Genomic DNA, 22064 nt, shown 5'->3' with positions numbered 1-22064 from the left:
GGCATGGGTCGGCTGGTGGTGAGCAATGGTTTTCATTTGCATCACTTGTCTTTCTTGGGTTTTATGTTCCCCTCTCTGTTTTTTTTTTTCCTCTTTTCCTTACAATTTTTAAAAATTATTATTTCTTTTTAATTATTAAACCATTTTTATCTCAACCCACGAGTTTCTTTCTCACTTTTACCCTTACAATTCTTCCCCCGTCCCACTGGGGGTGGGGGGAGTGAGTGAGCAGCTGTGTGGTGCTCAGTCGAGGGCTGGGGTTAAACCACACCATGAGCTTAGACATCTAATTTACAGATGTCTCAGTTAAGGCAAAATAACATTCTGCAATCAGCATTCTATTACTAGTCTTAGGAGAGCATCTGGTTGCATTAAATAAGTGGCTTATATGTCTGCATTATCTGCATCATTAGTATTAATTTATAAAAATAGCTAAATATAAAACAATATAACCTATGTATTAATCAGGTGTAAGTTTAATAGCTAGGGCATTTCCCCTTCAGTACACTTGTCACCTAATCTCATGAATATTCAAGCTGGGAGGAAGCTCGGGAGATAATCTGGTCCAATCCCCAGCTCAAGCAGGGCTAACTTCAAAATTATGACATGATGGTCAGGGCCTTGTCAGTCAAGTTCTGCACAGCTCCAAGGACGGACGTTCCACAGCCTTTCTGAGCAACCTCTTCCTGTTCCATTTCCAGTTTCAATTCACTCTCATAATGAAAATTCTTTTTCTCATGTGCAATAAGAATTTCTCTTGCTGCAAGTTGCTTCTGTTGCCTCATATTCTCTTCATGTGTACCTCTGAGAAAAGTCCTCATCCAGGACTTAATCCTCATCCAGGTGGGTGAAGACAGCGTTAAGATCGCCCCTCTGCACTTGCCTACGCTGGTATGCAGGATTAGTCCATTACGGGTAGAAGAGCGTGTGTCTTTGTTGAACATCGTGAGATTTGTTGATCCTTAAGTCCAACTTGTCAGGATCCCCCTGACTGGGACAACCCTACCCTTGGTGTATCAACCATTGCTCCCAAGTTGGTGCCATCTGCCAGCAGACTGAGGTTGCATTTCATCCCATCGCCCAAGCTTTTAATAAAAATGTTAAGCAGTATTGGCAACAGTATCTGCCCTGAGGAATGCCACTAGTAACCAGCTTTCAGTCTGACTTTGTAGCATCATTATTCTTCAAGTCTGATGGTCCAGCCAGTTTCCCACCCGCCTTCTAAGTCCACCCATCTGGTCCACCTCTCCCCAATTTGGCCATAAGGATACTATATAAGCCTGTGTAAAAGTCTTTGCTAAGGACAGGAAAGATGACATTCTCTGCTCTCTCTTCTTCCACGAAAGGGAGGGAAATCAGGTTGGTTAGGCAGAGTTTGCCCCCGGTGAATTCATGACGGCTATTCTCAATCACCAGTTTGTCCTTCACGTGTCTTGAAATGAAATTAATTTCCATAACCTCCAGGAATATGCTCTATAGTCTTCCCAGAGACTGAGGTTACATGCTACCTCAATCTCAAAGTATATAAGATACAATTATTATTTGTTTTATAAAAACAGATACTGATTTTACATTCCCCCCAAAATAAGACATTTTTATACAGAATAACCTCTTTATAGCTGTTTGAAAAATCTTTACTATTACCTGATTTCTATACACACTTTTATACATTTTGCCTGCTTCAAATGTACAGAATAACAGAAAACAAGCTTTAACTCTTAATAAGTTTACAAGATAATCTTTTTTAAAAAACAATACATCTTCCTTCCTTTAATTTTCATGACAAAAGCCTCCGCATGGTCAAGGATTCAAAAATTCATCCAAAATTTTCAGAGATGATTCACAGACGATTCTGAAACGGCATAAACCAATGCGTAACAGGATTAGATATGCTCAATGCTAAATCAATCCTCGACTCTTTGATTCTCAGAGTATAGCACTGCATGATCCACGAAAGGGAGGGAAATCAGGTTGGTTAGGCAGAGTTTGCCCCCGGTGAATTCATGACGGCTATTCTCAATCACCAGTTTGTCCTTCACGTGTCTTGAAATGAAATTAATTTCCATAACCTCCAGGAATATGCTCTATAGTCTTCCCAGAGACTGAGGTTACATGCTACCTCAATCTCAAAGTATATAAGATACAATTATTATTTGTTTTATAAAAACAGATACTGATTTTACATTCCCCCCAAAATAAGACATTTTTATACAGAATAACCTCTTTATAGCTGTTTGAAAAATCTTTACTATTACCTGATTTCTATACACACTTTTATACATTTTGCCTGCTTCAAATGTACAGAATAACAGAAAACAAGCTTTAACTCTTAATAAGTTTACAAGATAATCTTTTTTAAAAAACAATACATCTTCCTTCCTTTAATTTTCATGACAAAAGCCTCCGCATGGTCAAGGATTCAAAAATTCATCCAAAATTTTCAGAGATGATTCACAGACGATTCTGAAACGGCATAAAACAATGCGTAACAGGATTAGATATGCTCAATGCTAAATCAATCCTCGACTCTTTGATTCTCAGAGTATAGCTACTGCATGATTTCTTTGACCAGTTACTCCATATTAGTTTAAGTATTAAATATGCCTTTACAAATTAATTTTGAAATAGCTGCATTTTTTCTTTCAACTTTTCCATTTTTCTGCTGATCATCTCTAGCTATAGTGTAATCTACAGCAAGCCAGTTTAAATTACTCTGTCAATTCGAGCACGTTTTCTAATATTTCATCAGCTATTTAAAGAACCCAGTCGTTTTCTTCACAGCATTTTTAATCTTTTTTCAAACATAGATAGTCAAATCCTTTACTGATGATAGTTCATACTAAAGCCACTTTTCATTCTTTTACTTTTCTTCCTTTCGCCCTTGTTCTTCCGTCTTCATAATTTTTCTCCTCACCCTGTGGCAATTTTTTTCCAAGCCCGAGCTTTCTATCTTATCCTTATTAGCGGCTGCCTCCTTCGGCTGCAGATACACCCATCTTAGTCCCTTTCTGACTCTCTTGACTCACATTACTCCCTAAACAATCCCAAAGGTCAGCTCTGAAATTTCCATTTGGCAGGCCCTTTTCATTTTCTGCATTCCCTGACACAGTCACTCACCCAGCCTTCGTAGTTGCGTTCTCACACAACTTCTTCTAACGCTGCTCTAAGATATCCTCAAAAGACAAAAATGGGCACTTTGGTCTTCTGTCCAAAACATTATTTCACCATTAACTACTATAAACTTTATCCTTCACGTTTTTGTGAAGGAATCTTTCGTAAAAGATTCTGTCACCTGTATTTCTCAAGCATTTTTTTCTCCATATTTTTATTATTATAGTCCTAGACTGATGCTCCAAATAAGCAAGGTTAGTTAGTCATTAATTACGATGAGTTAGGGCATCCATTAAGAGACACCAAGACCTGAAATACAAGAGGCAACTCTGCATTTTCATGGCAGTATACTGGATGTTAGGGCTCCCTGAATTCAGACCGCCGCGGGTGTGTCACATGCTCCTCTTTATAGTGCTATATCCTTTAAGCCGTGATGGAACTCAACTGTCAAAACAAGCTAGTATTATAAGGTACTATAAAATTAGTATAATTAGTGAAGTACTGTGGTTTCAGACACAACGCTACTTCGTATAAATTTTACTTTGTTAGAATTTAAGGCTAATAAAACAATAGATCTGTAACATTGGCCCATGTACCAGCGGCACGTTGGACAATAAGCCGTCATTCAGAATAACTGTACGCCTCCCCAGACAGACAAATTTAAGTCAGTTCTACCAGGTACCTTTCTAGTGAACTTTTAGATAGGCGTCAGGCAAATCACACACAAAGTTATATTGCAAAACAATTCAAGAATCGTTATTTACAGATGCAATGAGAGTGCAGTAAAGAGTTTGGGAAGCTAGCTAAATGATAATACTAAAGAAATACTTTTCAGCAGAGCCATTAGCTAAATTTAAATTCTAATACCCGTATATCAAAATGCTAATTAAAGTAAATAGAAAATATTAAGTCAAAGGTGTTATTCCATAGCACATTTGTTTTTACAGAGCATGGAACATTTTTCTCTAGCCTCCAAATCACTGCATTGACAGCTTTATTCGCATTTTTTTTGCTAGACATAAATATTTGCATTTTATAAACTAAACTAATGTGTGTGCCGTTACTCTTGAGGAAATTCTCTCAATATACAATATGTTGTCCAGAATTTTTAAGTGCACTGAACAGCATTTTTAGAATAATAGACCCACAGGGCCATCTTAAACTGCTAACTCAGCTGAAGAGGGAAGACTAAATTACAATGAAAAGTTTTGCTTCTGAATTAGTTTGTTTAAGGGCAGCACTTTAATTACGACACCAGACAGCATTTTTACTTTTTTCTTTCTTTGCTAATATGTAATAGATTACTTCTAAGTCTACATTTAAGATGCTGGCACAGAATGCCAAGTCTCCTGGGAAATTAAAGAATGTCACTATTTCCTGTTATACCTGGGTATTAAATAAAATAATCCCTCAAGGAGTTATTATGAGATAATGCATTCAGAAGCAAAAAGTAATAATACTATTAAGTATGAGTTAAAAAAGCAGTGATATATTTTAGCACACATAAGTGCAGCACTGTGTGTTATAAGATTGTGCTCAAAGTAATGATCAGAGATCTAGCTTGCAGCATACCGTAACTAAAATCTTGTGGTTTGGTAAGCAGAGTAGGACGATAAAATAGTTTACAAACAACAGGGCGCATTTCAGACTGTATATAATGACACTTCAGTTATACGTCAGCACACTAGTACCAGAGCACTACAAATGGCATGTCAGAAGACACTAGAGGCCCGGCCTGGTCCAACATTATGTCTAGCTGAGGAAGTGCAAACACGCTTTAAATGAGTCAAGCAAAACCTAATCAGTGAAGAACTCCCTCCTAACCTTTTTTCAGCATGAATTCTTTTACCCTTCTGGAGATAAAAAAATCCCCAACATACCTGTACAAATATGAATCCTCCCAAATTCTGCAAAGCTGTGTGACAGCTTCTGAATTTTGTTATCATATTGCAATTCTGATTCTTGTTAAAAGTACTTCCCATCATCATGTTCATATTCCTAATCTTTTAATTTTATCTGCAACTATCTCCTGGTTTTGTATTATACAAAGGTAGCCATTCATATATCATGAAATTAAAACACTGTGTAGCATCTTATGCTCTTCATCTGCCCCAACTTCTAGGTTGATTTGTCCCTGTTCACTGGGCAGAGATTATCATATAGATTCATAAAGCAATTAATCTGTGTTCTTACTGGAATTATAGTCAGTAGTGCACTCAAGTGGCAGCAATTATTCATTTTAACGTGCCTATTTATTTAATCATGTTAAGATTTGCTTTAATTTCTCAGCCTTTTCTACTGTCCTGATTAAAAGGAGCAAACTGAATCATGACACTCTGCTGCTCACTTTTCTTTTCCAGTTCATTATTATTATTATTTTTAAAAATATCCTAGTAGAACACTTGGCAACCCAACGTTAAATGATTTCATGGGGAAAAGAAAAAGGTTTTTTGTTTACTTTTGTTTGATTTTGTTTCTAAGCTAGGTCCCAACCAAAAGAAATTTGTTCACAGCCGAGCAACTAATTAAAACAATTACCCAGGAAGCAGAGTCACTCTGAGTTTTAGAAGTCCAATTATGTAGTGATTTTTTTTTTAAATAAGATATTTTTTGGTTCTTTATCAATTTTATGTTACATGAGCACACTTTCCTCTGTGGAAACCACCCAAAGTCTTGACAGCAACATTTCTGTTTTCTATTTATTTAGGCCAGACAGGAAATGGAAGTGAAGTGTGCGCTGGTTTTGATTTTTTTTCCCTTCTTTTTTTTTTTTTAAAAGAAATCTCATTTTTGATGGTACATAACTGAAGTGGCTCGTATATATCATAAAACTTTCTGGTCTAGTTCTTAAGATTATATGACTCTTTAGAGAGAGTTACATAATACCTTCTTGGCTCCGATATAATAGCAGATTTAAATGAATGAATGCATCTTTTGTCAGCAACAACACAGCTACTCTATTGTATTGTCCTGAATATCAGGCTTTTTTTTTTTTCCTGGAAAAATACAATTTACCTTCTGCACTTCTGAACCAATTCCAAATGGACATTTACTGCACAGCCCTCTAAAAGTTCTGCCACTGCCAGAACACTTAGTGTACCTGTTGCGCTTCTTGATACAACTCAAGTGCAAACTCTAAGGATTTGAAGTATCATAATAGGAAAGGGATATAGCCCATGCGGCCTCCTTGACAAACTATCTTATTTTTCATACAGTAGCATCTCATAACTTTAGTATTGGCTTTAAACCAGTGACACCAATTCAGTCATAGCACAGCTGCCAAAGGTCTATGTCTAGTCATTACAATGCCAGAGAACAACACGCCTCAGGCTAGTGATCCACCAGAAGAGCGTGCTATGGAAGTGTGCTTAGGTCTGAAGGGCCATGCAAGAAACTGTTGAGTAAAATGAAGTGGTTTTGTTTTGTTTTGTTTTTTAATGTAAAGTCTGTCTACTCTACATCCATTGTTTGACTGAATAGTAAGGATCATCAATTTGAAGAGTTAAAGATTGCAAGGGCCTCTGCATCTTCAGATTGGCCGCTGTGGTGCATTAATAACTTTCTCAGTATTTTTGGATGAATGTTCATAACCATAGTCTGTTTTCTTCATATTCTATGTTTGTGCTTTTTAATATCTACTTTGCATGTTTTCTAATTCCAGAGGCAGTTCATTAACTAGGCAGAAATCAAATGCTAACAAATTTTTAGACTTAAGCAAGTTTGAGACACTTAAGGCTAAAGCATTCATCATGATTGTCTATCTATAGGCAGGTCTGAAATAAATGATTGCAAATACAATGTAGCCAATCACCTTCAAGAAACTTATACCAAAAAATCTAAAAGTCAACCAGATATGACACCAAAATCCCAAAAAAGAGCAAAATAAAATCACCTATGGAAAGGTCTTAAAGTCATTGTTATATTCAGTTAAATTTTTACCATCTGCATAGGTATGGATTCATATGCCTAATACCAAAATGTGGAAGAAAAATCTTCTAGTAATAAGAAATAGTAAATAGACTACTTGCTTTGTTCTACATCTGCTGCTAATAGAACTGAATTTCAGAACTGAATCCTGCAATATACAGGATCAAGTCATAACACATTCAAATTAAATGCAAGAAACCAAACTAAATATGTAAGGATTGCAATCACAGCAAATGTATGGGCAGGAAATTTAATATGTGCTGGGCTCAATACCTCACAAGTTTTTTTACCCGCTATTTTAAACCTTGCAATCATTCAGAATGCTCTAACTGTATTATGTAAGTACAAAACACAGCCAATTATTGCAGAGAGGGTATAGGAGAGGTTAGTGTTCATTTCCCACAGCACATTTACCTTCCAGTGCTGCTATATTCTTCTGTGGCAGCATCCTTGCATGTTATCAGCTTCCTTTGAATGGCAGGTGCAATATCCTTTAGAAGTGAAGTTTTGTGCTTACCTGTTTGAAATAAGATTATGTTGAAAAGTTGCACAAAAATAATGATTTATCAAAAAAACCCCTGCATATTTTCATCAAATATTTTTTTAACATAAAAGATTGTTTAATGAAAGATTAGATATTAAATTAGATTTTCACCATCCTGGATTAATCACTCTGTATTTCAGCAAATCAGAATATAGTGATGGACCCTATGAGTTAGCAGACAGTTGTATTTTTAAACTCACTACACAAAGATTGAAAGTCCAAAGCTTAAAAACATAACTTACAAGCCAAATAACCTTAAATCCTGTAGAAAAATGGTAAATTATCAAGAACTCAGATTTCAAAATGTAGCACATAAAAAAAAGAAAAAAAAAATGGACAAAAATGGTTTGACTGACCGTTAATTATAATCACAATGCAGACAGTAGCTGTTAGACTAAAAATCCCTTCAACTTCTTCAGAGATAATGCATTCCATTAATTCATTTAAAAATGACCTAAAGAAAAAATAAATCATGTTTCTTTCAAAATAGAACTGAACACAACAAGTTTGTGATGATGCTCCCCTGCCACTATAGCTTCAAAGTTACCATGCAGGACAAAGCAGTGGTTGTTGGGCAATTGAAGACTGCATGCTGCTTCTGGAAGTGAGAATACCTGAGTTAGCAGAATGGTAAATTGCTTGGGAAAAAAATGAAGAAGTTTGTACACAGAATAAGTAACTGTTAAGAGAAATGAAGAGCTCGTGGACTATTTTGGGAAAGTCAATCTGTGAAAAAACTACTGGTTCTACTGGAATCTAACTCACGGAATTTGTATTGAAATTTCTAACTTCAGTTTCTACTGAAGTTTAAAAAAATATGTTGTATGACTCCAACAGTTTGTTAGTAACTCCTCATGCCATTAAAACTATTACTACTTGTAGCCTGATTAGAAACTGGACTTTAATTATCACTTTGGTCTAAAATGCATATCTCATAAAAATTATGGGTTTCCAATTACCAAACAGTGAAGAACGTTTATAACTAAATATAGCCCCGAAACACTTCCAAACTACAGTTTAGATATTGAAAGTATGGGATGGACTAATAGAATCAAAATAACCGTTTATTGTAAAATCTGAGATAAATACTAACTCTATACGTATTTTAAGAGACTCGCTTTTAGCAAGAGATTATAGTATTACCAGCAAACTTTAGGGGTGTTTTGGGACATATATTAAGTTAAGAAAAATGAAACAAGGGTGTGAAGTAAGAGGTCTATCAGTCAAACTAAACTGCAGTATGGAATAAGGCGATACTACAGAATGAAACCACTAATTAGTCATTATAGTGTTAATGGTAAAAATAATAAATTTAACTCAGAAGCAATTCTCAAAAACACAGAAAAATAAAAGAACAAGAGGGATAAAGCAGGAGATGGACAAGATCTGTAATCCTCATACTCCTCAGAGCACAAAACTAAATGCTCTGTGAAGAACTAAAGGGGAAACTGAGAGCAGTAGATGTTACAATAACTTTCCCTAAAATATTTCAAAAGACCTTTGGTAATATTATTATCTGTTACCAAAATTGAACATCATAAATACCCAGTTCCGAACTTAATTGTTCTTCGGGCTTTTATTGTGCTAAGATATCGAAATGAAGTATGCAGTTAAGAAAGGAACCAACCTCCACTAGTGATTCAGTAAATAAGCTTTGTAGAAGCTCAAATATTGCTTCAAAGAGCTGAGAAAGATGAAACCTCTATAGGTTCTGAAATAAGTATTAGGAAGTCACTCATGCATTGCATTAGTTTTATTATATCATTGTGGACTAATCTAACCAAGTATGGATTCCATTTCATATTGCTTTTAAATTGCTAACTGACAGTATTCCGATCAGAGTTTTGACTTTATTGTTATCACTGTTTAGGTCAGTAAGCACACTCTTTAGTTCCACGAAGGAACACTGTAATTTTATTAACCTGTAATAAGACTCACTGCAGACTCAATGCAGGTGCCTCTCCCCACCTCCCTCTCAACAAGGATCACATGAGCCTGCAGGCAAAGCTAAAATAGAACAGAACAAGAAGCTATTTACAAACACGTATAGTAAGAGAGATGAGTAATTGGTTCCTACACAGATAGTTCCCTGCTAAAGGAAAGGGTACTCACACAATTGGTCAGATATTGCCAAGTCACTCAGTATTATCACTGGTATGGGCACTGAAATTCAGTGCTAGAGATTGAGTAATTAGTAACTGAAAATATAATAGATGCTGCAGAACCTGGTGCAAGATGATTGCGTGTTCACAGAACAGAAGCTCCCATCAGATTCTGTATTGTCAAAGGCTTTCGAATTGGTGTGGAAAGATGATGATTTCTGAGATATTGAATGATTTACTACTGGACTCTGATTATGGCCTATCAATACAGATGAATAAAAGAAAACAGCCTTAAAAGCAGTCTCAGTCCTGAGGCACCAGTGGAACCAGATGTAAATTATCTCCTGACTTAGATCTTCTTTGCACCAAAAAGATAAATACTAGAAGATAGACACATGTTTATCAAAGTACTCATAGAAACAGTCTGGTCCAAACTAGCAGTTTTCTCTGTCAAGAATGGACAAGATTCTCCTTGACCACTACAAGAAAAAGTTTCAGAGGAATTAATTGAATTTTTGCCCCTCTTTTCAAAAGAGGTGTGTAAAATAATTGTGTTTCACTAAAAGAGAGCACCTTGACAGACAGCTGCTGCCTCACAGAAGAACAAGATTTGGATTAGGAAACCTATTTCTGGACTCCCGGAGTCCTTTGTTTTGCAGGTTCAACTAGAACTAGAGAACAATTGAGAAGAAAAAAAAAATCTCATGACAGCAGAGACAGGGATATTCAATGCCTGTCAGATGAGGAAGTTAAGAATAGGAGTTAGTTGTGATAAGTCATGGAGAATGATAGGACTTCTAAGGAATTCTAAGGAATACACATTAGCCCCTTGATCATTCAAAATAACTCTGGTGTTTATAGTCATGTAAATAAAAATTGAATATGAATAAACTAAGCACAGGAAGATAATGAAATTCACTTGTGACAATTTTAGAAGATATTCAGGGTACCCACTAAATACAGCAAATTAAAAAAAAACAGTTTAAGTCTTAAACAACAAAAAAAAAGATGTAACCCTACATTTGGGGGCTTTAGGACTCAGAATTAAAAAAAAACAGTTTAAGTCTTAAACAACAAAAAAAAAGATGTAACCCTACATTTGGGGGCTTTTAGGACTCAGATATTTTAAAACTATTTTGAATTTTTTGATTTTAATACAGCTATAGTACATTTGTCACCTCATTGCAGATGTTCAATTAAAGGATTAATGCTATTTCTGGTAAATATTTTATCTCATCTAAATACCTCTATATTGAGGGGACTAATGTTTATAAGTATCTTATGAAAAAAGCAAGCCAAGATGTGTGATTAAAGAACTAATTTAGATGAATTAGTAAATTACTAGTCTTGTAAATAAGAAGTGCCCTTAGAAGTAGTAAAAAAATGGAACCAACCCCCCAGTCAATATATACAAGCAATGTATCAAGGGAAAGGGATTATAAAGTAGTGCAGGTAAATTTAGTAAGCATCTAGTTCCTCAAAATTTATTTGAGTTTAGAAATTAAAACTTTATTGACAACATATAAGCTGCTCTACATTAGCAACAACCTTGGACATATTAATGTAGAAACATTTACCTGACAACATTAACTGACTTCATAATTATGGCCATTAAACTGCTTGAAAGAGGAGGAAGGTCTGCAATAGTCTTTGGTATAGTTAAGTCCTTTTCACTGGAAGCCTAAAAAAGAAAAATGTCAACAACTACTGTAGATCAAGAAATATACGTATGCAGAAAACATCGAAGCAAATCCGTATTGCAATAATTACGCTAACCAAGACCTATCCTTAAATAATTAGAAGAAACATTCATGTTGCATTCCTTCAATAGCCTTAATCCAATTGTGTTGTGTCCAAATAAACAAAACAAATTTAAATTAGAAAGGCTAAAACTAAAACAAATAAACAGTATTTGTACCAAGGCAAATATTCTCCACAGTTGTTCTGAACAGAGGTTTCATTTAACTACATTATTGGTCACTATTTATAAAGGCACTGCCTATGAAACACAGATGAGTATCCTTTGTGTCTCCAATTTTAAGTGTGCACACATGATTTCTAAAAATAAGTTAGGGGACAGCGATTTCCTGATTCCCTGTGTCAGCTCTTTTTGGTATCAAGTTCTGAATAGCATGGCAAGTATTTAGTCAGAACTGAATTTTTATTTACCAGTGCAGTAACCTGGGGGCAGGGAAAACCCCAGCTCAGATGACTTGCTGCACTGAACATTCATAATCTAGGAGTATGAATCTGCAGTATCATTCAAGACCATGAACTTTTACTCTGCAGCACCTGTAAAGAGCACGCTCTCATCCTACAGCCCCTCAAGCTGATACATTAATATTTGCAGGTAAATCTCTGGTATTGTTTCAGTTCCTTCTGTAACACAGAATCTTAGAAGCAGCTCTGTTGTACTCGGTACTTTCTGGCAACCATTTATTGCTCTGACATATCTAGCAACCACAGTAAGAGTACAGTTTCTGCTAAAGAACCTCTGCTTTTCCTTGTTAGTTCTCAAAGCTTTCAATCTTTCTAGCCATATTTGCTCCTAACACTACATGCATTAGGAACACGTGTTGGGAACGTTACCCTTCTCCTTCAAGGACAGTAATGGTTCCTTGGACTTTTAGCACATACAATAACCTCTGTCTATAGATTCTTTTCAGTATTAGAGCCTCTTTCTTTACTTTCCAAAGAAACTGAAATCAGATATTTGGAAATCCTCTCAACAAAAACCAGCGGAACAAAAAAAAAAAAGATCTATGAAAATGGATCTGTATTGAATGCATAAGTGATCAGTGCCAAGTGAGACATCAGCCTGCTTTGGAACAGGATTACAGAACCTTATGGGACAGTTCCAAGAACAGGGCACTGGAATCTTTCAGAGATCAGTAGTTCACTTCTTAAGTTCCCTAATGCTGGGTGAGACAAAGTGAGGTAGGTCTGGAACAACCTCCCTTCCCTGAGCTTTTATTGCCGAGCACAACGTTGTATGGTATGGAATATGCCTTTGGTCAGTTTGGGTTAACTGTCTCGGCTGTGTCCCCTCTCAACCTCTTGCCCACTCGAAGCCTGCTTACTCTTTTTTAGGGCAGGGGGTGAAGGGAAGAGAGAAAGCCTTGACACTCTGCAAGCGCTGTTCAGCAACAGCCAAAACTAACTGGTGTGCCCTCACACTGTTTTAGCCACAAACGCAAACCACAGCACCATAGGGACCGCTGTGAAGAAAGTTAACTCCTTCCCAGCCAGACCCAGTACAAATACATAGAGAACATCTCAAAAACCATGTCATTAATCTCCAACTCTGCCAAATTTCTAAATTCTTCTGTCAGAGGCAGATAGTGAACTAGGTGTCAGGACAACTCTGTTCTTACGCAGCTGTATTCATAAATCTGAGAGATGCACCGTAATATGAAATTATGGCAAATAAGATTCCCTGTTTGTTCTATGCCAACACACACAAAATCTTGATCTGCAGTACAAAGATCACACTTTCTGAACGTAGCTCGATTGTTCCAACATGACGTTTAAAAAGCAGGAAGTGAAGAAAAAAAAAAAGTCAGTATTAACTTTACCTTCTGTAGCACATGATTTATCTCTGCTACTATTGCGGCCAGGAGAGTAGAGAGTACACCTTGGTGAACTGCTGGGCAAGATGAATGCCAGCACTGGACCGCATGCACGAATTCTCCAAGAGGTATTTGAATAGAGTGAATCAACTAAACCCAAAGAAAAACAGATCAGTTTTTTCAGATTGCTTGACTATAATTGAAATATTTCAGCAAGCTTCTCTGTGAAGAAGCGCAGATCACACCTTGAAAGCTATTGAGGTATTCTAGTCACCTGGGATCAGAGGGGAAATCAGCAACATGTTTGGGAAGTCTACTCATAAATTTGAGAGAAACAAACAAAACAATGGTTGTAACAAAAAAGAACTGAATGTTTTTCAGAAGTCCTGAAAAGCAGACCATCAAATTTTCCAGAGTGATCCACCCACCTCGCTACTATCTAGTCTCTGCTATAAAATACAAGAAGCTAACTTTTCTGTGAAGACAGGAGGTTCTGAAGAACTTTAGGACATCGTACATATTTTGAAGCTGATACAATTCAGGCTGAAAGAAATAAATAAAGTAACGACAATTTCTCCTCCGTCCCAAGATCATAATATATATAATCAAATTCTTTGCTCTGGATTGAGAAAGTTCATTTAATTGCAGATAAGAGTAGTAACCTATGAGTACTAGGGTAGTTCAGGATCATTGGTAACAGAACGCATTGCTCTCCAATTTACTAGTTTTTGTGTCATGATGAGACCAACAATGGATAAAAAAAACATTGGTAAGGAGGAAACTTAGAAAACTTAACTGAAAATTTAATCAGATGTCGACTCGAATAACAACCTCAAAGTGTCTAAGTATAACACATTTGCATAAAAAGTATGGATTCATCTACACATTAGGTACTAATTGCAAGTGTAAGATGATACCTGAATCCCTTCTTCCTGCTGTGTCTTGAGTCTACGTGCCACACATTCTAAAACGTTCTGGAAGACGGTCTGTACAGCATGGAAAAGATTTGCCACTTCATCTGTCTCAGTATTCTGCGTTAAAGAAGCTTCAATAATTTCTTTTAGAGCATGCAGTAACACTGGAGCACAAAAGCCAGCTCTTTCTAGAGAAAGAGATAAATACCACAATGTAAAAATTGTAATGAGATATTCTTCAGGTACAAGCTTAGAATGAAACTCAGTTACACAACCTAAAGAGCTATAGTTTACAGGAGCAGATGATATATTTAGCTTCTGAGCATCCTTAGCTGAAATTTTCATACAGTTCAATCAATATTTTAAGTATAAGTCCAGTGTTCCTTCCAATACTTGAAGTATAGGGATTAAAATTGTAGATTTCTTCAGGAACTGAACTCTAATTCTGTCTGTACTGTAGACATTAACTTTCCAAATGTGAGCCAAATTTAAATAGAGCTACAATGTTGCCTCCTAAGGCATAGTGAAATATATATAGAGAGAGATACATATAGAGAGATATTTTTATATAAAAACCCCTGAATTATATAGTAATAACTGGAATCTAAGAGCAAGGAAGAACACACTAGTTATCAACAGTGACATGGTTCTGGGTTGGTTCTCTGCTTGTTTTCAGTTTTCTGAAAAGCTGCTGTGACTTTTGACCATATTATTGGTACTAGCTAGCATAAGCAGTAAACACCATTTTTTGAGAAACAGACTCCAAAATGCTAAAAGCAACAGTTCTGCTAATATAAGAAAAGTCAGCCAAGTATATATGGAGATGTTGATGTTAGTATAAAATATTGTACCTGTTTGTATAACTGAAAGAGCCATATCTAAAAGGTGTGCTTGAAACGTGAGATTTCCAAGGCCAACCATTATGACATCTTTACACACCGTCAGGTAGGCCTAGAAAAGAGATGCAAAAGTATACGAGAAACAAAATTTATATAAAGTAACGGTTCAGTAAAACCTAAAAGTAACAAAACCATGAAATCTTAGCCAAGTTGCCTTGAAAGCTGGTGCATCTACTTGGAGTTACTCAGTTCGCAACCTTTGAAAAGCAGGAGTTCCAAACAGTTCTCCAAATGCTTCCATTGCCCTTTCCTCCAGTAAACATAGTTTCTCAAAAGGCAGTAAATACTCTATCTTTTTTACTCAGGCTCAGATCAGAGGCATTGATACCTAACACTTACTGAGGCAGAACATGACATCTCTACCTATATTGAATAGCAAAATTAAAAACAGCATACAAAAAGAGCTTTTCTCTAGAGACACACATTACATACTAAACAGATTATAATACTAACGTATAGACAGAGTAGAGAATTTTTAACCAGTCTATGTATACACGAGCTGGGGTGTTCAAGGACACTGACTGTCACTAAAGTTAGTCCAAATCTTTCACTTGACCAAAATCTGAAAGGACCCATAGCTCAATGCTAAAATCCACCTTGGGTTAAGTGATATGTGAGGGGAATGCAACAGGAGACAATTCAAAACTAACCACCCCCACCCCCCCCCTTATATAATCAAATGCTTTCTGTGAAGGCGAATGAAGATAAGGGGTAAGGGACACTGGCAGTGATGACACTGGAGTGTGTGTCAGAGGGCCTACCAGCCCCACTCAACAAATCAGTGGCCTAAAGAGAACGGTCCCCCAGTGAATCCCTGCCCATAACAGCAAGTGCAAAACTGAGTAACAGGCTAAGCAGAGAAGGAAGGGTGAAATGGGAAAGAATGGGATATGTCACAGGGAAAGTGATAGAGAAATGTAAGTGGAAAAAGAGACACCCCGGTCCCCTCTCATATACAACAGTATTAAAGAAGCAACTGTAATTATTGTATATTACATGGATATTTTGAGACAAACTAGGTCCGCTTTTAATGCCAGCATTGTTACCAAATATAGACTCCAAACAATTAAACATCACAATCAATACCTCATTCCAATAAAAAACAGTATACAAAGTGAGAAGCGAATAGGAGCTGCTTAACAAGCATGTGGCTTATTACAGGAGATGCAAGAGGCCTGGATTCTTTTCTTGACTTCCAGTCAAGTCACCTCAGTCTTTACACCTCAGTTTCTTCTCTGGAAATAATGATACAAATGAACTTTAAGATCTACTAGTAAAGATCATTGTGTTTCATTATTGGCTAGTCAAGTAACATGTCAGATGGGTTTACAGGTGACAACTGCCTATCTTATTGCTTATTGATAAAGTGTCCTTTTAATTTTGTACTCAAACCTAGGAAATGGATAGTAAACATTCTGGTAATGCTGGTAAAGATTCCCTATTTTGTGTCTTGTCTTTCTATAAGGTTGAGTTCTGTGCCTCCCCCAAATTTTAAAAAATTAGCCATAAAAGATTTATGATATGCATACCAAATTTTTCATTCAGAGAGAAGACAATAGCGTGTAAAACACACAAGAAACCTGTACCATGAACAACTACAACACTCGTTTGAGTTTCCTATCTCTTTATATCTTTCAAAGAGCCATTTGGCTGCAGCAGCAGGATTTAGTACAAGACTGACCTCCTCATTATTAAATTCCCAGGTAACTCACACCCTGACTCTCTGCTGACTTCCAAAGACATGTTCTATGGGACTCAGCACTAGAATGAAGCATACTGAATTCCTCAGGGTATAATTTTACCTATTTCTTTTGGGAAAGCAGAAAGGAAAGAAAGGAAGGAAGCAAGCAAGCAAGAAAACATGACTAGATCTAAATCCTCTCTCATCATTACTCCACCTTCCTGGTCCTCGAAGTCATCCTCTATTGTGCTATTCAACACAATGTATGCAGCTGCAGTGATTCTATGTCATTTCCGGGACCTTCTACGCTACAGAAGAACAGGCTGTTAAGTGCTAGCATACCACGTAACTATACTCTTGTTTTCAGCAACTAATTTCCTTCTCCTTTTCAGAACTGAGATTCAGTGACAATCTTAACTTTATGTTAATGCACTTTCCATAAAACAGCATAAGCGTTACCTTTATTTAATATGGGGGATGAGAGACTGAGGACAAGAATTACTTGTTAGAAACCTATGATTTGGGACACCCAGGTTACATCGCCTGCTGTGCTAGAAACTTCTTGAGTGGGCATTTTCACAAGTGTGAAACATAAAACATGTTCCACCTTCACTTCAACAGATAAGATGAGAATATATATTATGCACTGGTAGGTGAAAAAAGTCTAGATAAGAACAAGGTATTGTTGACTCCAACTACTTGATTTAATTGCTAGGGTTTGCGCAATTATATTTTTATATTTATAAAATATAAAGTTTATAACTAATCTCAAAGCAATTTAAAAAAAAAGTGTGGGATTTTAAGCAATCAAAGGAATAGCAAAAGCACAAAACTGTAACCTCAGAACAATCAGGACTGTATTTCATTAGCTCATTCACTTGCTGGGCTCCAAAATCTCCAGTGCACTATGTTTGTCAGTATACAATTGCTACATATACGGCTTTTCAGATTGGTAGCAGTTTGATTTATGTTATAAGAGACCTCTAACCTGGATAATTAATTCAGAAACATTACTGTATTTTGAAATGCCATCCTCTTGATCACTTGCTAGCATAAAAGGTACAACTTGACTTTCTATCCAAGCACCTGTCTCCTCCAGAAGTGAGAGGTAATCTTTTCCTTCTTCAGAAAACTGGAAAAAAAAAATTAGAAGAAGTTTACCAATTGTCTTTCCAATTCTTCTGGAATTTCCTTATACTGTCAGCTGTAACTCCAGCTTATACTGAAAAGGTATAACGATACCTTGTTCTGAAGATGAATACTCAACCTGCAAAACAGGCTGAAGGCTCTTAGGCCAGTTGCTTGATTGCAGCTACCAGAACCTCCATCATTTGCTTTCAGAATTGAGCCAAGAACCTCCTGAAATATCAAGGTGTACATTTATATTTTCCAGAACATCCTTTCAAATATTTCTTTTCTCAACAGCTTTAAACAAAAGATTGAAAAAAAACCCCACAAACCTCTCCCCCAACCCCAAAAAAACAACAGGCATACTTTCAATTACTTTCATTTTGCAATGCCATATCTGATTTGCAGACTATTCCTTCCATGTACATTCCAAAAGTCAGGTCCCTTAAAAATGCTCAACACTAGATCACAAAAATTTTGAGACACCTAAAAGTGACCAGCTGGTTACAATCTGTCATTTATAAACAATTCTGAACTAATACACTTCTAGTTTTGAATATTTGTTTGAAGTACAAATCAAAAGGAAAACCTTTTTACAGAGGGGAAAAAGGGATCATGACTCTTATTTATTTATTCTTGCGGGCCTTTAATTTGATTCAGGCAATATATGATGTTAAGCACTTTTATAAACACTGTTTATGGTAAGGAGAATACTACCTTTGCAGCACCGAGAATTTTCAAAAGCTTCTGCAGTTTCTTTTTAGGAACAGAGAGTAGGCAACCACGATTAACAGGATTAGTCAATAAATATTCAATGTAATCAATTGCTAATTCTGGCTTCGATTCATGTGTTACATGGATACGTACTCGTCGTTCAGATGTTTTAATACTCTAAATGAGAAGAAAGCACAAAACCGTTACAATACTGTCAGTATCTTAATTTACAACTAATTCCAAAGCAGAATAACATGGCATTAAAGAGGCTGCTTCTGTTAAAAAAAAACCATTAAAGAGGCTGCTTCTGTTAAAAAAAAAAACCAAACACGATGCCTTTATGTAATCTAGCAATTCCTTAATTCTTTGACGTACGCTTATGCACACCTTTCTTGGGGTTAGTGTGTCAGACAACCAGTCACAGACTAATTCCATAATATGTCCCACTTGACCCCAGCGACAGATGCAGTCTATCAGGGTAGAATATTTGCTTTGGTCAGCTCCATTGTCAATATTTCTGAGTCTGGAGATCACACCACAGCTTAAAAGAAAACAAACAAAAAATAAGAGATGCCATTAGCTTTACATCCAGTGCAGAAAAAATTCAAAAAAAATCAACCAGTATAATACCAAAAAAGATTCACCAATGGCTCAAAGGCATATTTGCACCTCAGAGATTTTACTAACTTACTGAATTTATTTAGTGGATTAATGTATCCAAATGGGCATTTAATATGTCAAGTTGTGAAAAATTAACAAATACAGTCAACAAGAGATTTCTTGTCATTCATAGTTTGGATTTAAAAATAGTACCTGAATGTAGGAATAGCAGCAGGGGGCATAAAGGATGCCAGAATAACCAATGGAGTCATGCAACGCTCATCCTAGGATAAAAAAAGTACACTATATGATGTACATGTACAGATGCACACAAAACTAAAGAGAGTACTGAAAAAGTATGATTAAATTATCTCAAATTAAGGATTTCCCTTTTTTCACTAGAAATGGAACTGAAAGAAGCTCATAACAACATGTGGCTTGCAATCTGAAACTTCAGATTCCTATTCTCAGAGGTCAATTATCAATTATCTTATCATTCAGCTTTCTGACAAACTGCCAGAACAACTACCATGAATAATTATGGGTCTATTAGATTAATAACTATTGCAAAAGAAATAACAGCTCTAGCTCACATTTTTTCTAGTAGAAGCTAATATTTAATTGCACAATCATGACACTAACTCCTCTCAAGTAACTAGTGCCTTAAATGAATATTCATTCACATCAGAAATTTACAAAAAATACTCTAAAGGAAAGGGTGCTTATATAACAATGGTAATGTAAAATGCACTACAAGTCGTTACAACACATCGTCATACAAGGTCTAGACCATGACACAGTCTCACTCGGATTATATAGAAACCAATCTATGTGAAAGACTCTTCAAAAACAATATATCTGTATGTCGAAGCTTCATGAATACAATCAAATGAAATTATTACCTACTTAGACATTTGAAGAGCTAAAACCTTTTAAAGATGATTTTTAAAAGAACATTTAAAAATATATTTGTAGCTTTTCAGGAAAGAGACATGCTGCTTCAATCTGTAGTCTTTTAGAAACTAAGCCTCTGATGACAGGTCTTTTTAGATCCAAGCTGCTTACTCACTGTAAGAATATCAAAGTCAAAGAGGTTGCTTGCTAAAGCTGGATATCTTGTCTGCTCACCAGAACCTTTCAGGAGGGATGGTACATCCTCTACCAAAAAAGATTTGGAATGTCTTTGACAACTTCCAAATGCTTTCAGGGTAGAGAGACCATTTGGTATATCTGTGCTGCAGAATATTATGTAGCAATGAATTGCTTTCCACTCCCTGATTATCTAAAGCAAACTTGAATGTTGTTAAGTATAACAGCCAGCATAACTCAATATACTTCAGCATAAAAGCCATAAACAACAAAAAAAAAGACAACCAGTAGATAATCCTTCCAAATGCATTATAAGGCACAGCAGATACTATTAGCCACTATGAAAAGATAGGAACCTGAAGAACAACACTAGAACAATTAAACAGATCAAGGAGACTGAAAATATGAAAATTACTGATTTTAATTAATTGTTTATATCAAACCCAAACAATAAATTAGTGCAGCAAAAGATCATTAGAGAGTAGAATCAAATTACCAGAAACCAAACACAAGAAAATGAAAAAGGAGCCTCAGCTGCTTCAGCTGTCTGTTCCAGCAGCTGGATCATAATAAGAAGTGGTGGTGGTGGAAGGGTTGCGGGGGGAGCAGGTAGAAAACCACATGGACTCTCATCTACACTGAGTATTTATTCTGCAATGGCATACTTTCAGTTATGGTTTTCCAAAAGTTCCAAAAATATTCAAAAGAATGGAATCCTATAAAAACATTACAAGGAGAGCAATTTATTGTGTAACTATTTCTGTGTTGACTATTTAGATAATGGTTCATCAGTCAGATATTGCAATCGGAGAATAGCTTCTACCCATCTGTGGAATTCCAAGAAACTTGCTATTGTTTATGATTTATAGCAACAATGAAAAAGAATACTTAATGCCACAAAAATAGATAAAACACTTAACACATGAAAGCATCTGAAGAAAATACTAAGCACTTACAGGAAAATCTAGGCTTTCTTTACCTTAAATACTTTGAAATATTCAGGAAGTACAGAAGCAAATTTTCTGATAGCATAATCTTTGGCATCTTCATTGTGATCTAGTGCTTTGTGAATACTTCTCCAAAGTTACTTAATGCCACAAAAATAGATAAAACACTTAACACATGAAAGCATCTGAAGAAAATACTAAGCACTTACAGGAAAATCTAGGCTTTCTTTACCTTAAATACTTTGAAATATTCAGGAAGTACAGAAGCAAATTTTCTGATAGCATAATCTTTGGCATCTTCATTGTGATCTAGTGCTTTGTGAATACTTCTCCAGAGAATTACAGTAATCTCCAATAAACTTACCATGCTGGCCACATCATTTATTGACAACACATTATTCAACTCCTGAAATACAAACACTTAGATGATATTACCTATTATATTCTCAAATATAAATTTAGGTTAAAATAAGGTTTCAAAAAAACCTGAAAATCCTTCTATTAATTTCACAAAGGCATTGTTTGTTGTAGAACATGAACTCCACAATTCACCCTTTACTCTATAACTTGATAACTTGAGTCATCTTGCGACATTAATTTTTTGAATAATTTAATTGCAGAATGTCCTGGTTTCAGCTGAGATAGAGTTAATTTCCTTCCTAGTAGCTACTACAGTGCTGTGTTTTGGATTTTGGATGAGAATAATGTTGATAACACACCGATGTTTTAGCTGTTGCTAGGTAATGCTTACACCAGTCAAGGACTTTTCAGCTTCCCATGCTCTACCGACTGAGAAGGCTGGAGGTGCACAAGAAGCTGGGAGGGGGCACAGCCAAACT

At 36.0% G+C, this 22064-nt stretch overlaps 1 protein-coding gene across 1 annotated transcript in view; it reads right to left on the bottom strand.

Annotated features, from left to right (window-relative positions):
* Positions 1-2254: 2254 nt before the first annotated feature.
* NCAPG2 (non-SMC condensin II complex subunit G2) overlaps positions 2255-22064 on the bottom strand; it is a 54615-nt gene continuing 34805 nt past the window's right edge. The window contains exons 16-28 of the mRNA XM_009278658.2: positions 21458-21631; positions 19403-19473; positions 18977-19130; positions 18590-18766; positions 17990-18103; positions 17736-17879; positions 15019-15118; positions 14171-14355; positions 13260-13403; positions 11262-11365; positions 7939-8036; positions 7453-7555; positions 2255-2463 (exon numbers count right to left, since the gene is read on the bottom strand). Of these exons, the coding sequence (XP_009276933.1) occupies positions 2412-2463; positions 7453-7555; positions 7939-8036; positions 11262-11365; positions 13260-13403; positions 14171-14355; positions 15019-15118; positions 17736-17879; positions 17990-18103; positions 18590-18766; positions 18977-19130; positions 19403-19473; positions 21458-21631 (1620 nt within the window). The 3' untranslated portion in view covers positions 2255-2411. The remainder of the gene's footprint in view (positions 2464-7452; positions 7556-7938; positions 8037-11261; positions 11366-13259; positions 13404-14170; positions 14356-15018; positions 15119-17735; positions 17880-17989; positions 18104-18589; positions 18767-18976; positions 19131-19402; positions 19474-21457; positions 21632-22064) is intronic.

This window comes from Aptenodytes forsteri, unplaced genomic scaffold, assembly GCF_000699145.1.
Source record: "Aptenodytes forsteri isolate BGI_AS27 unplaced genomic scaffold, ASM69914v1 Scaffold257, whole genome shotgun sequence".
Taxonomy (NCBI): Eukaryota; Metazoa; Chordata; class Aves; order Sphenisciformes; family Spheniscidae; genus Aptenodytes; species Aptenodytes forsteri.
This window is presented reverse-complemented; position numbering and strand designations above follow the sequence as displayed.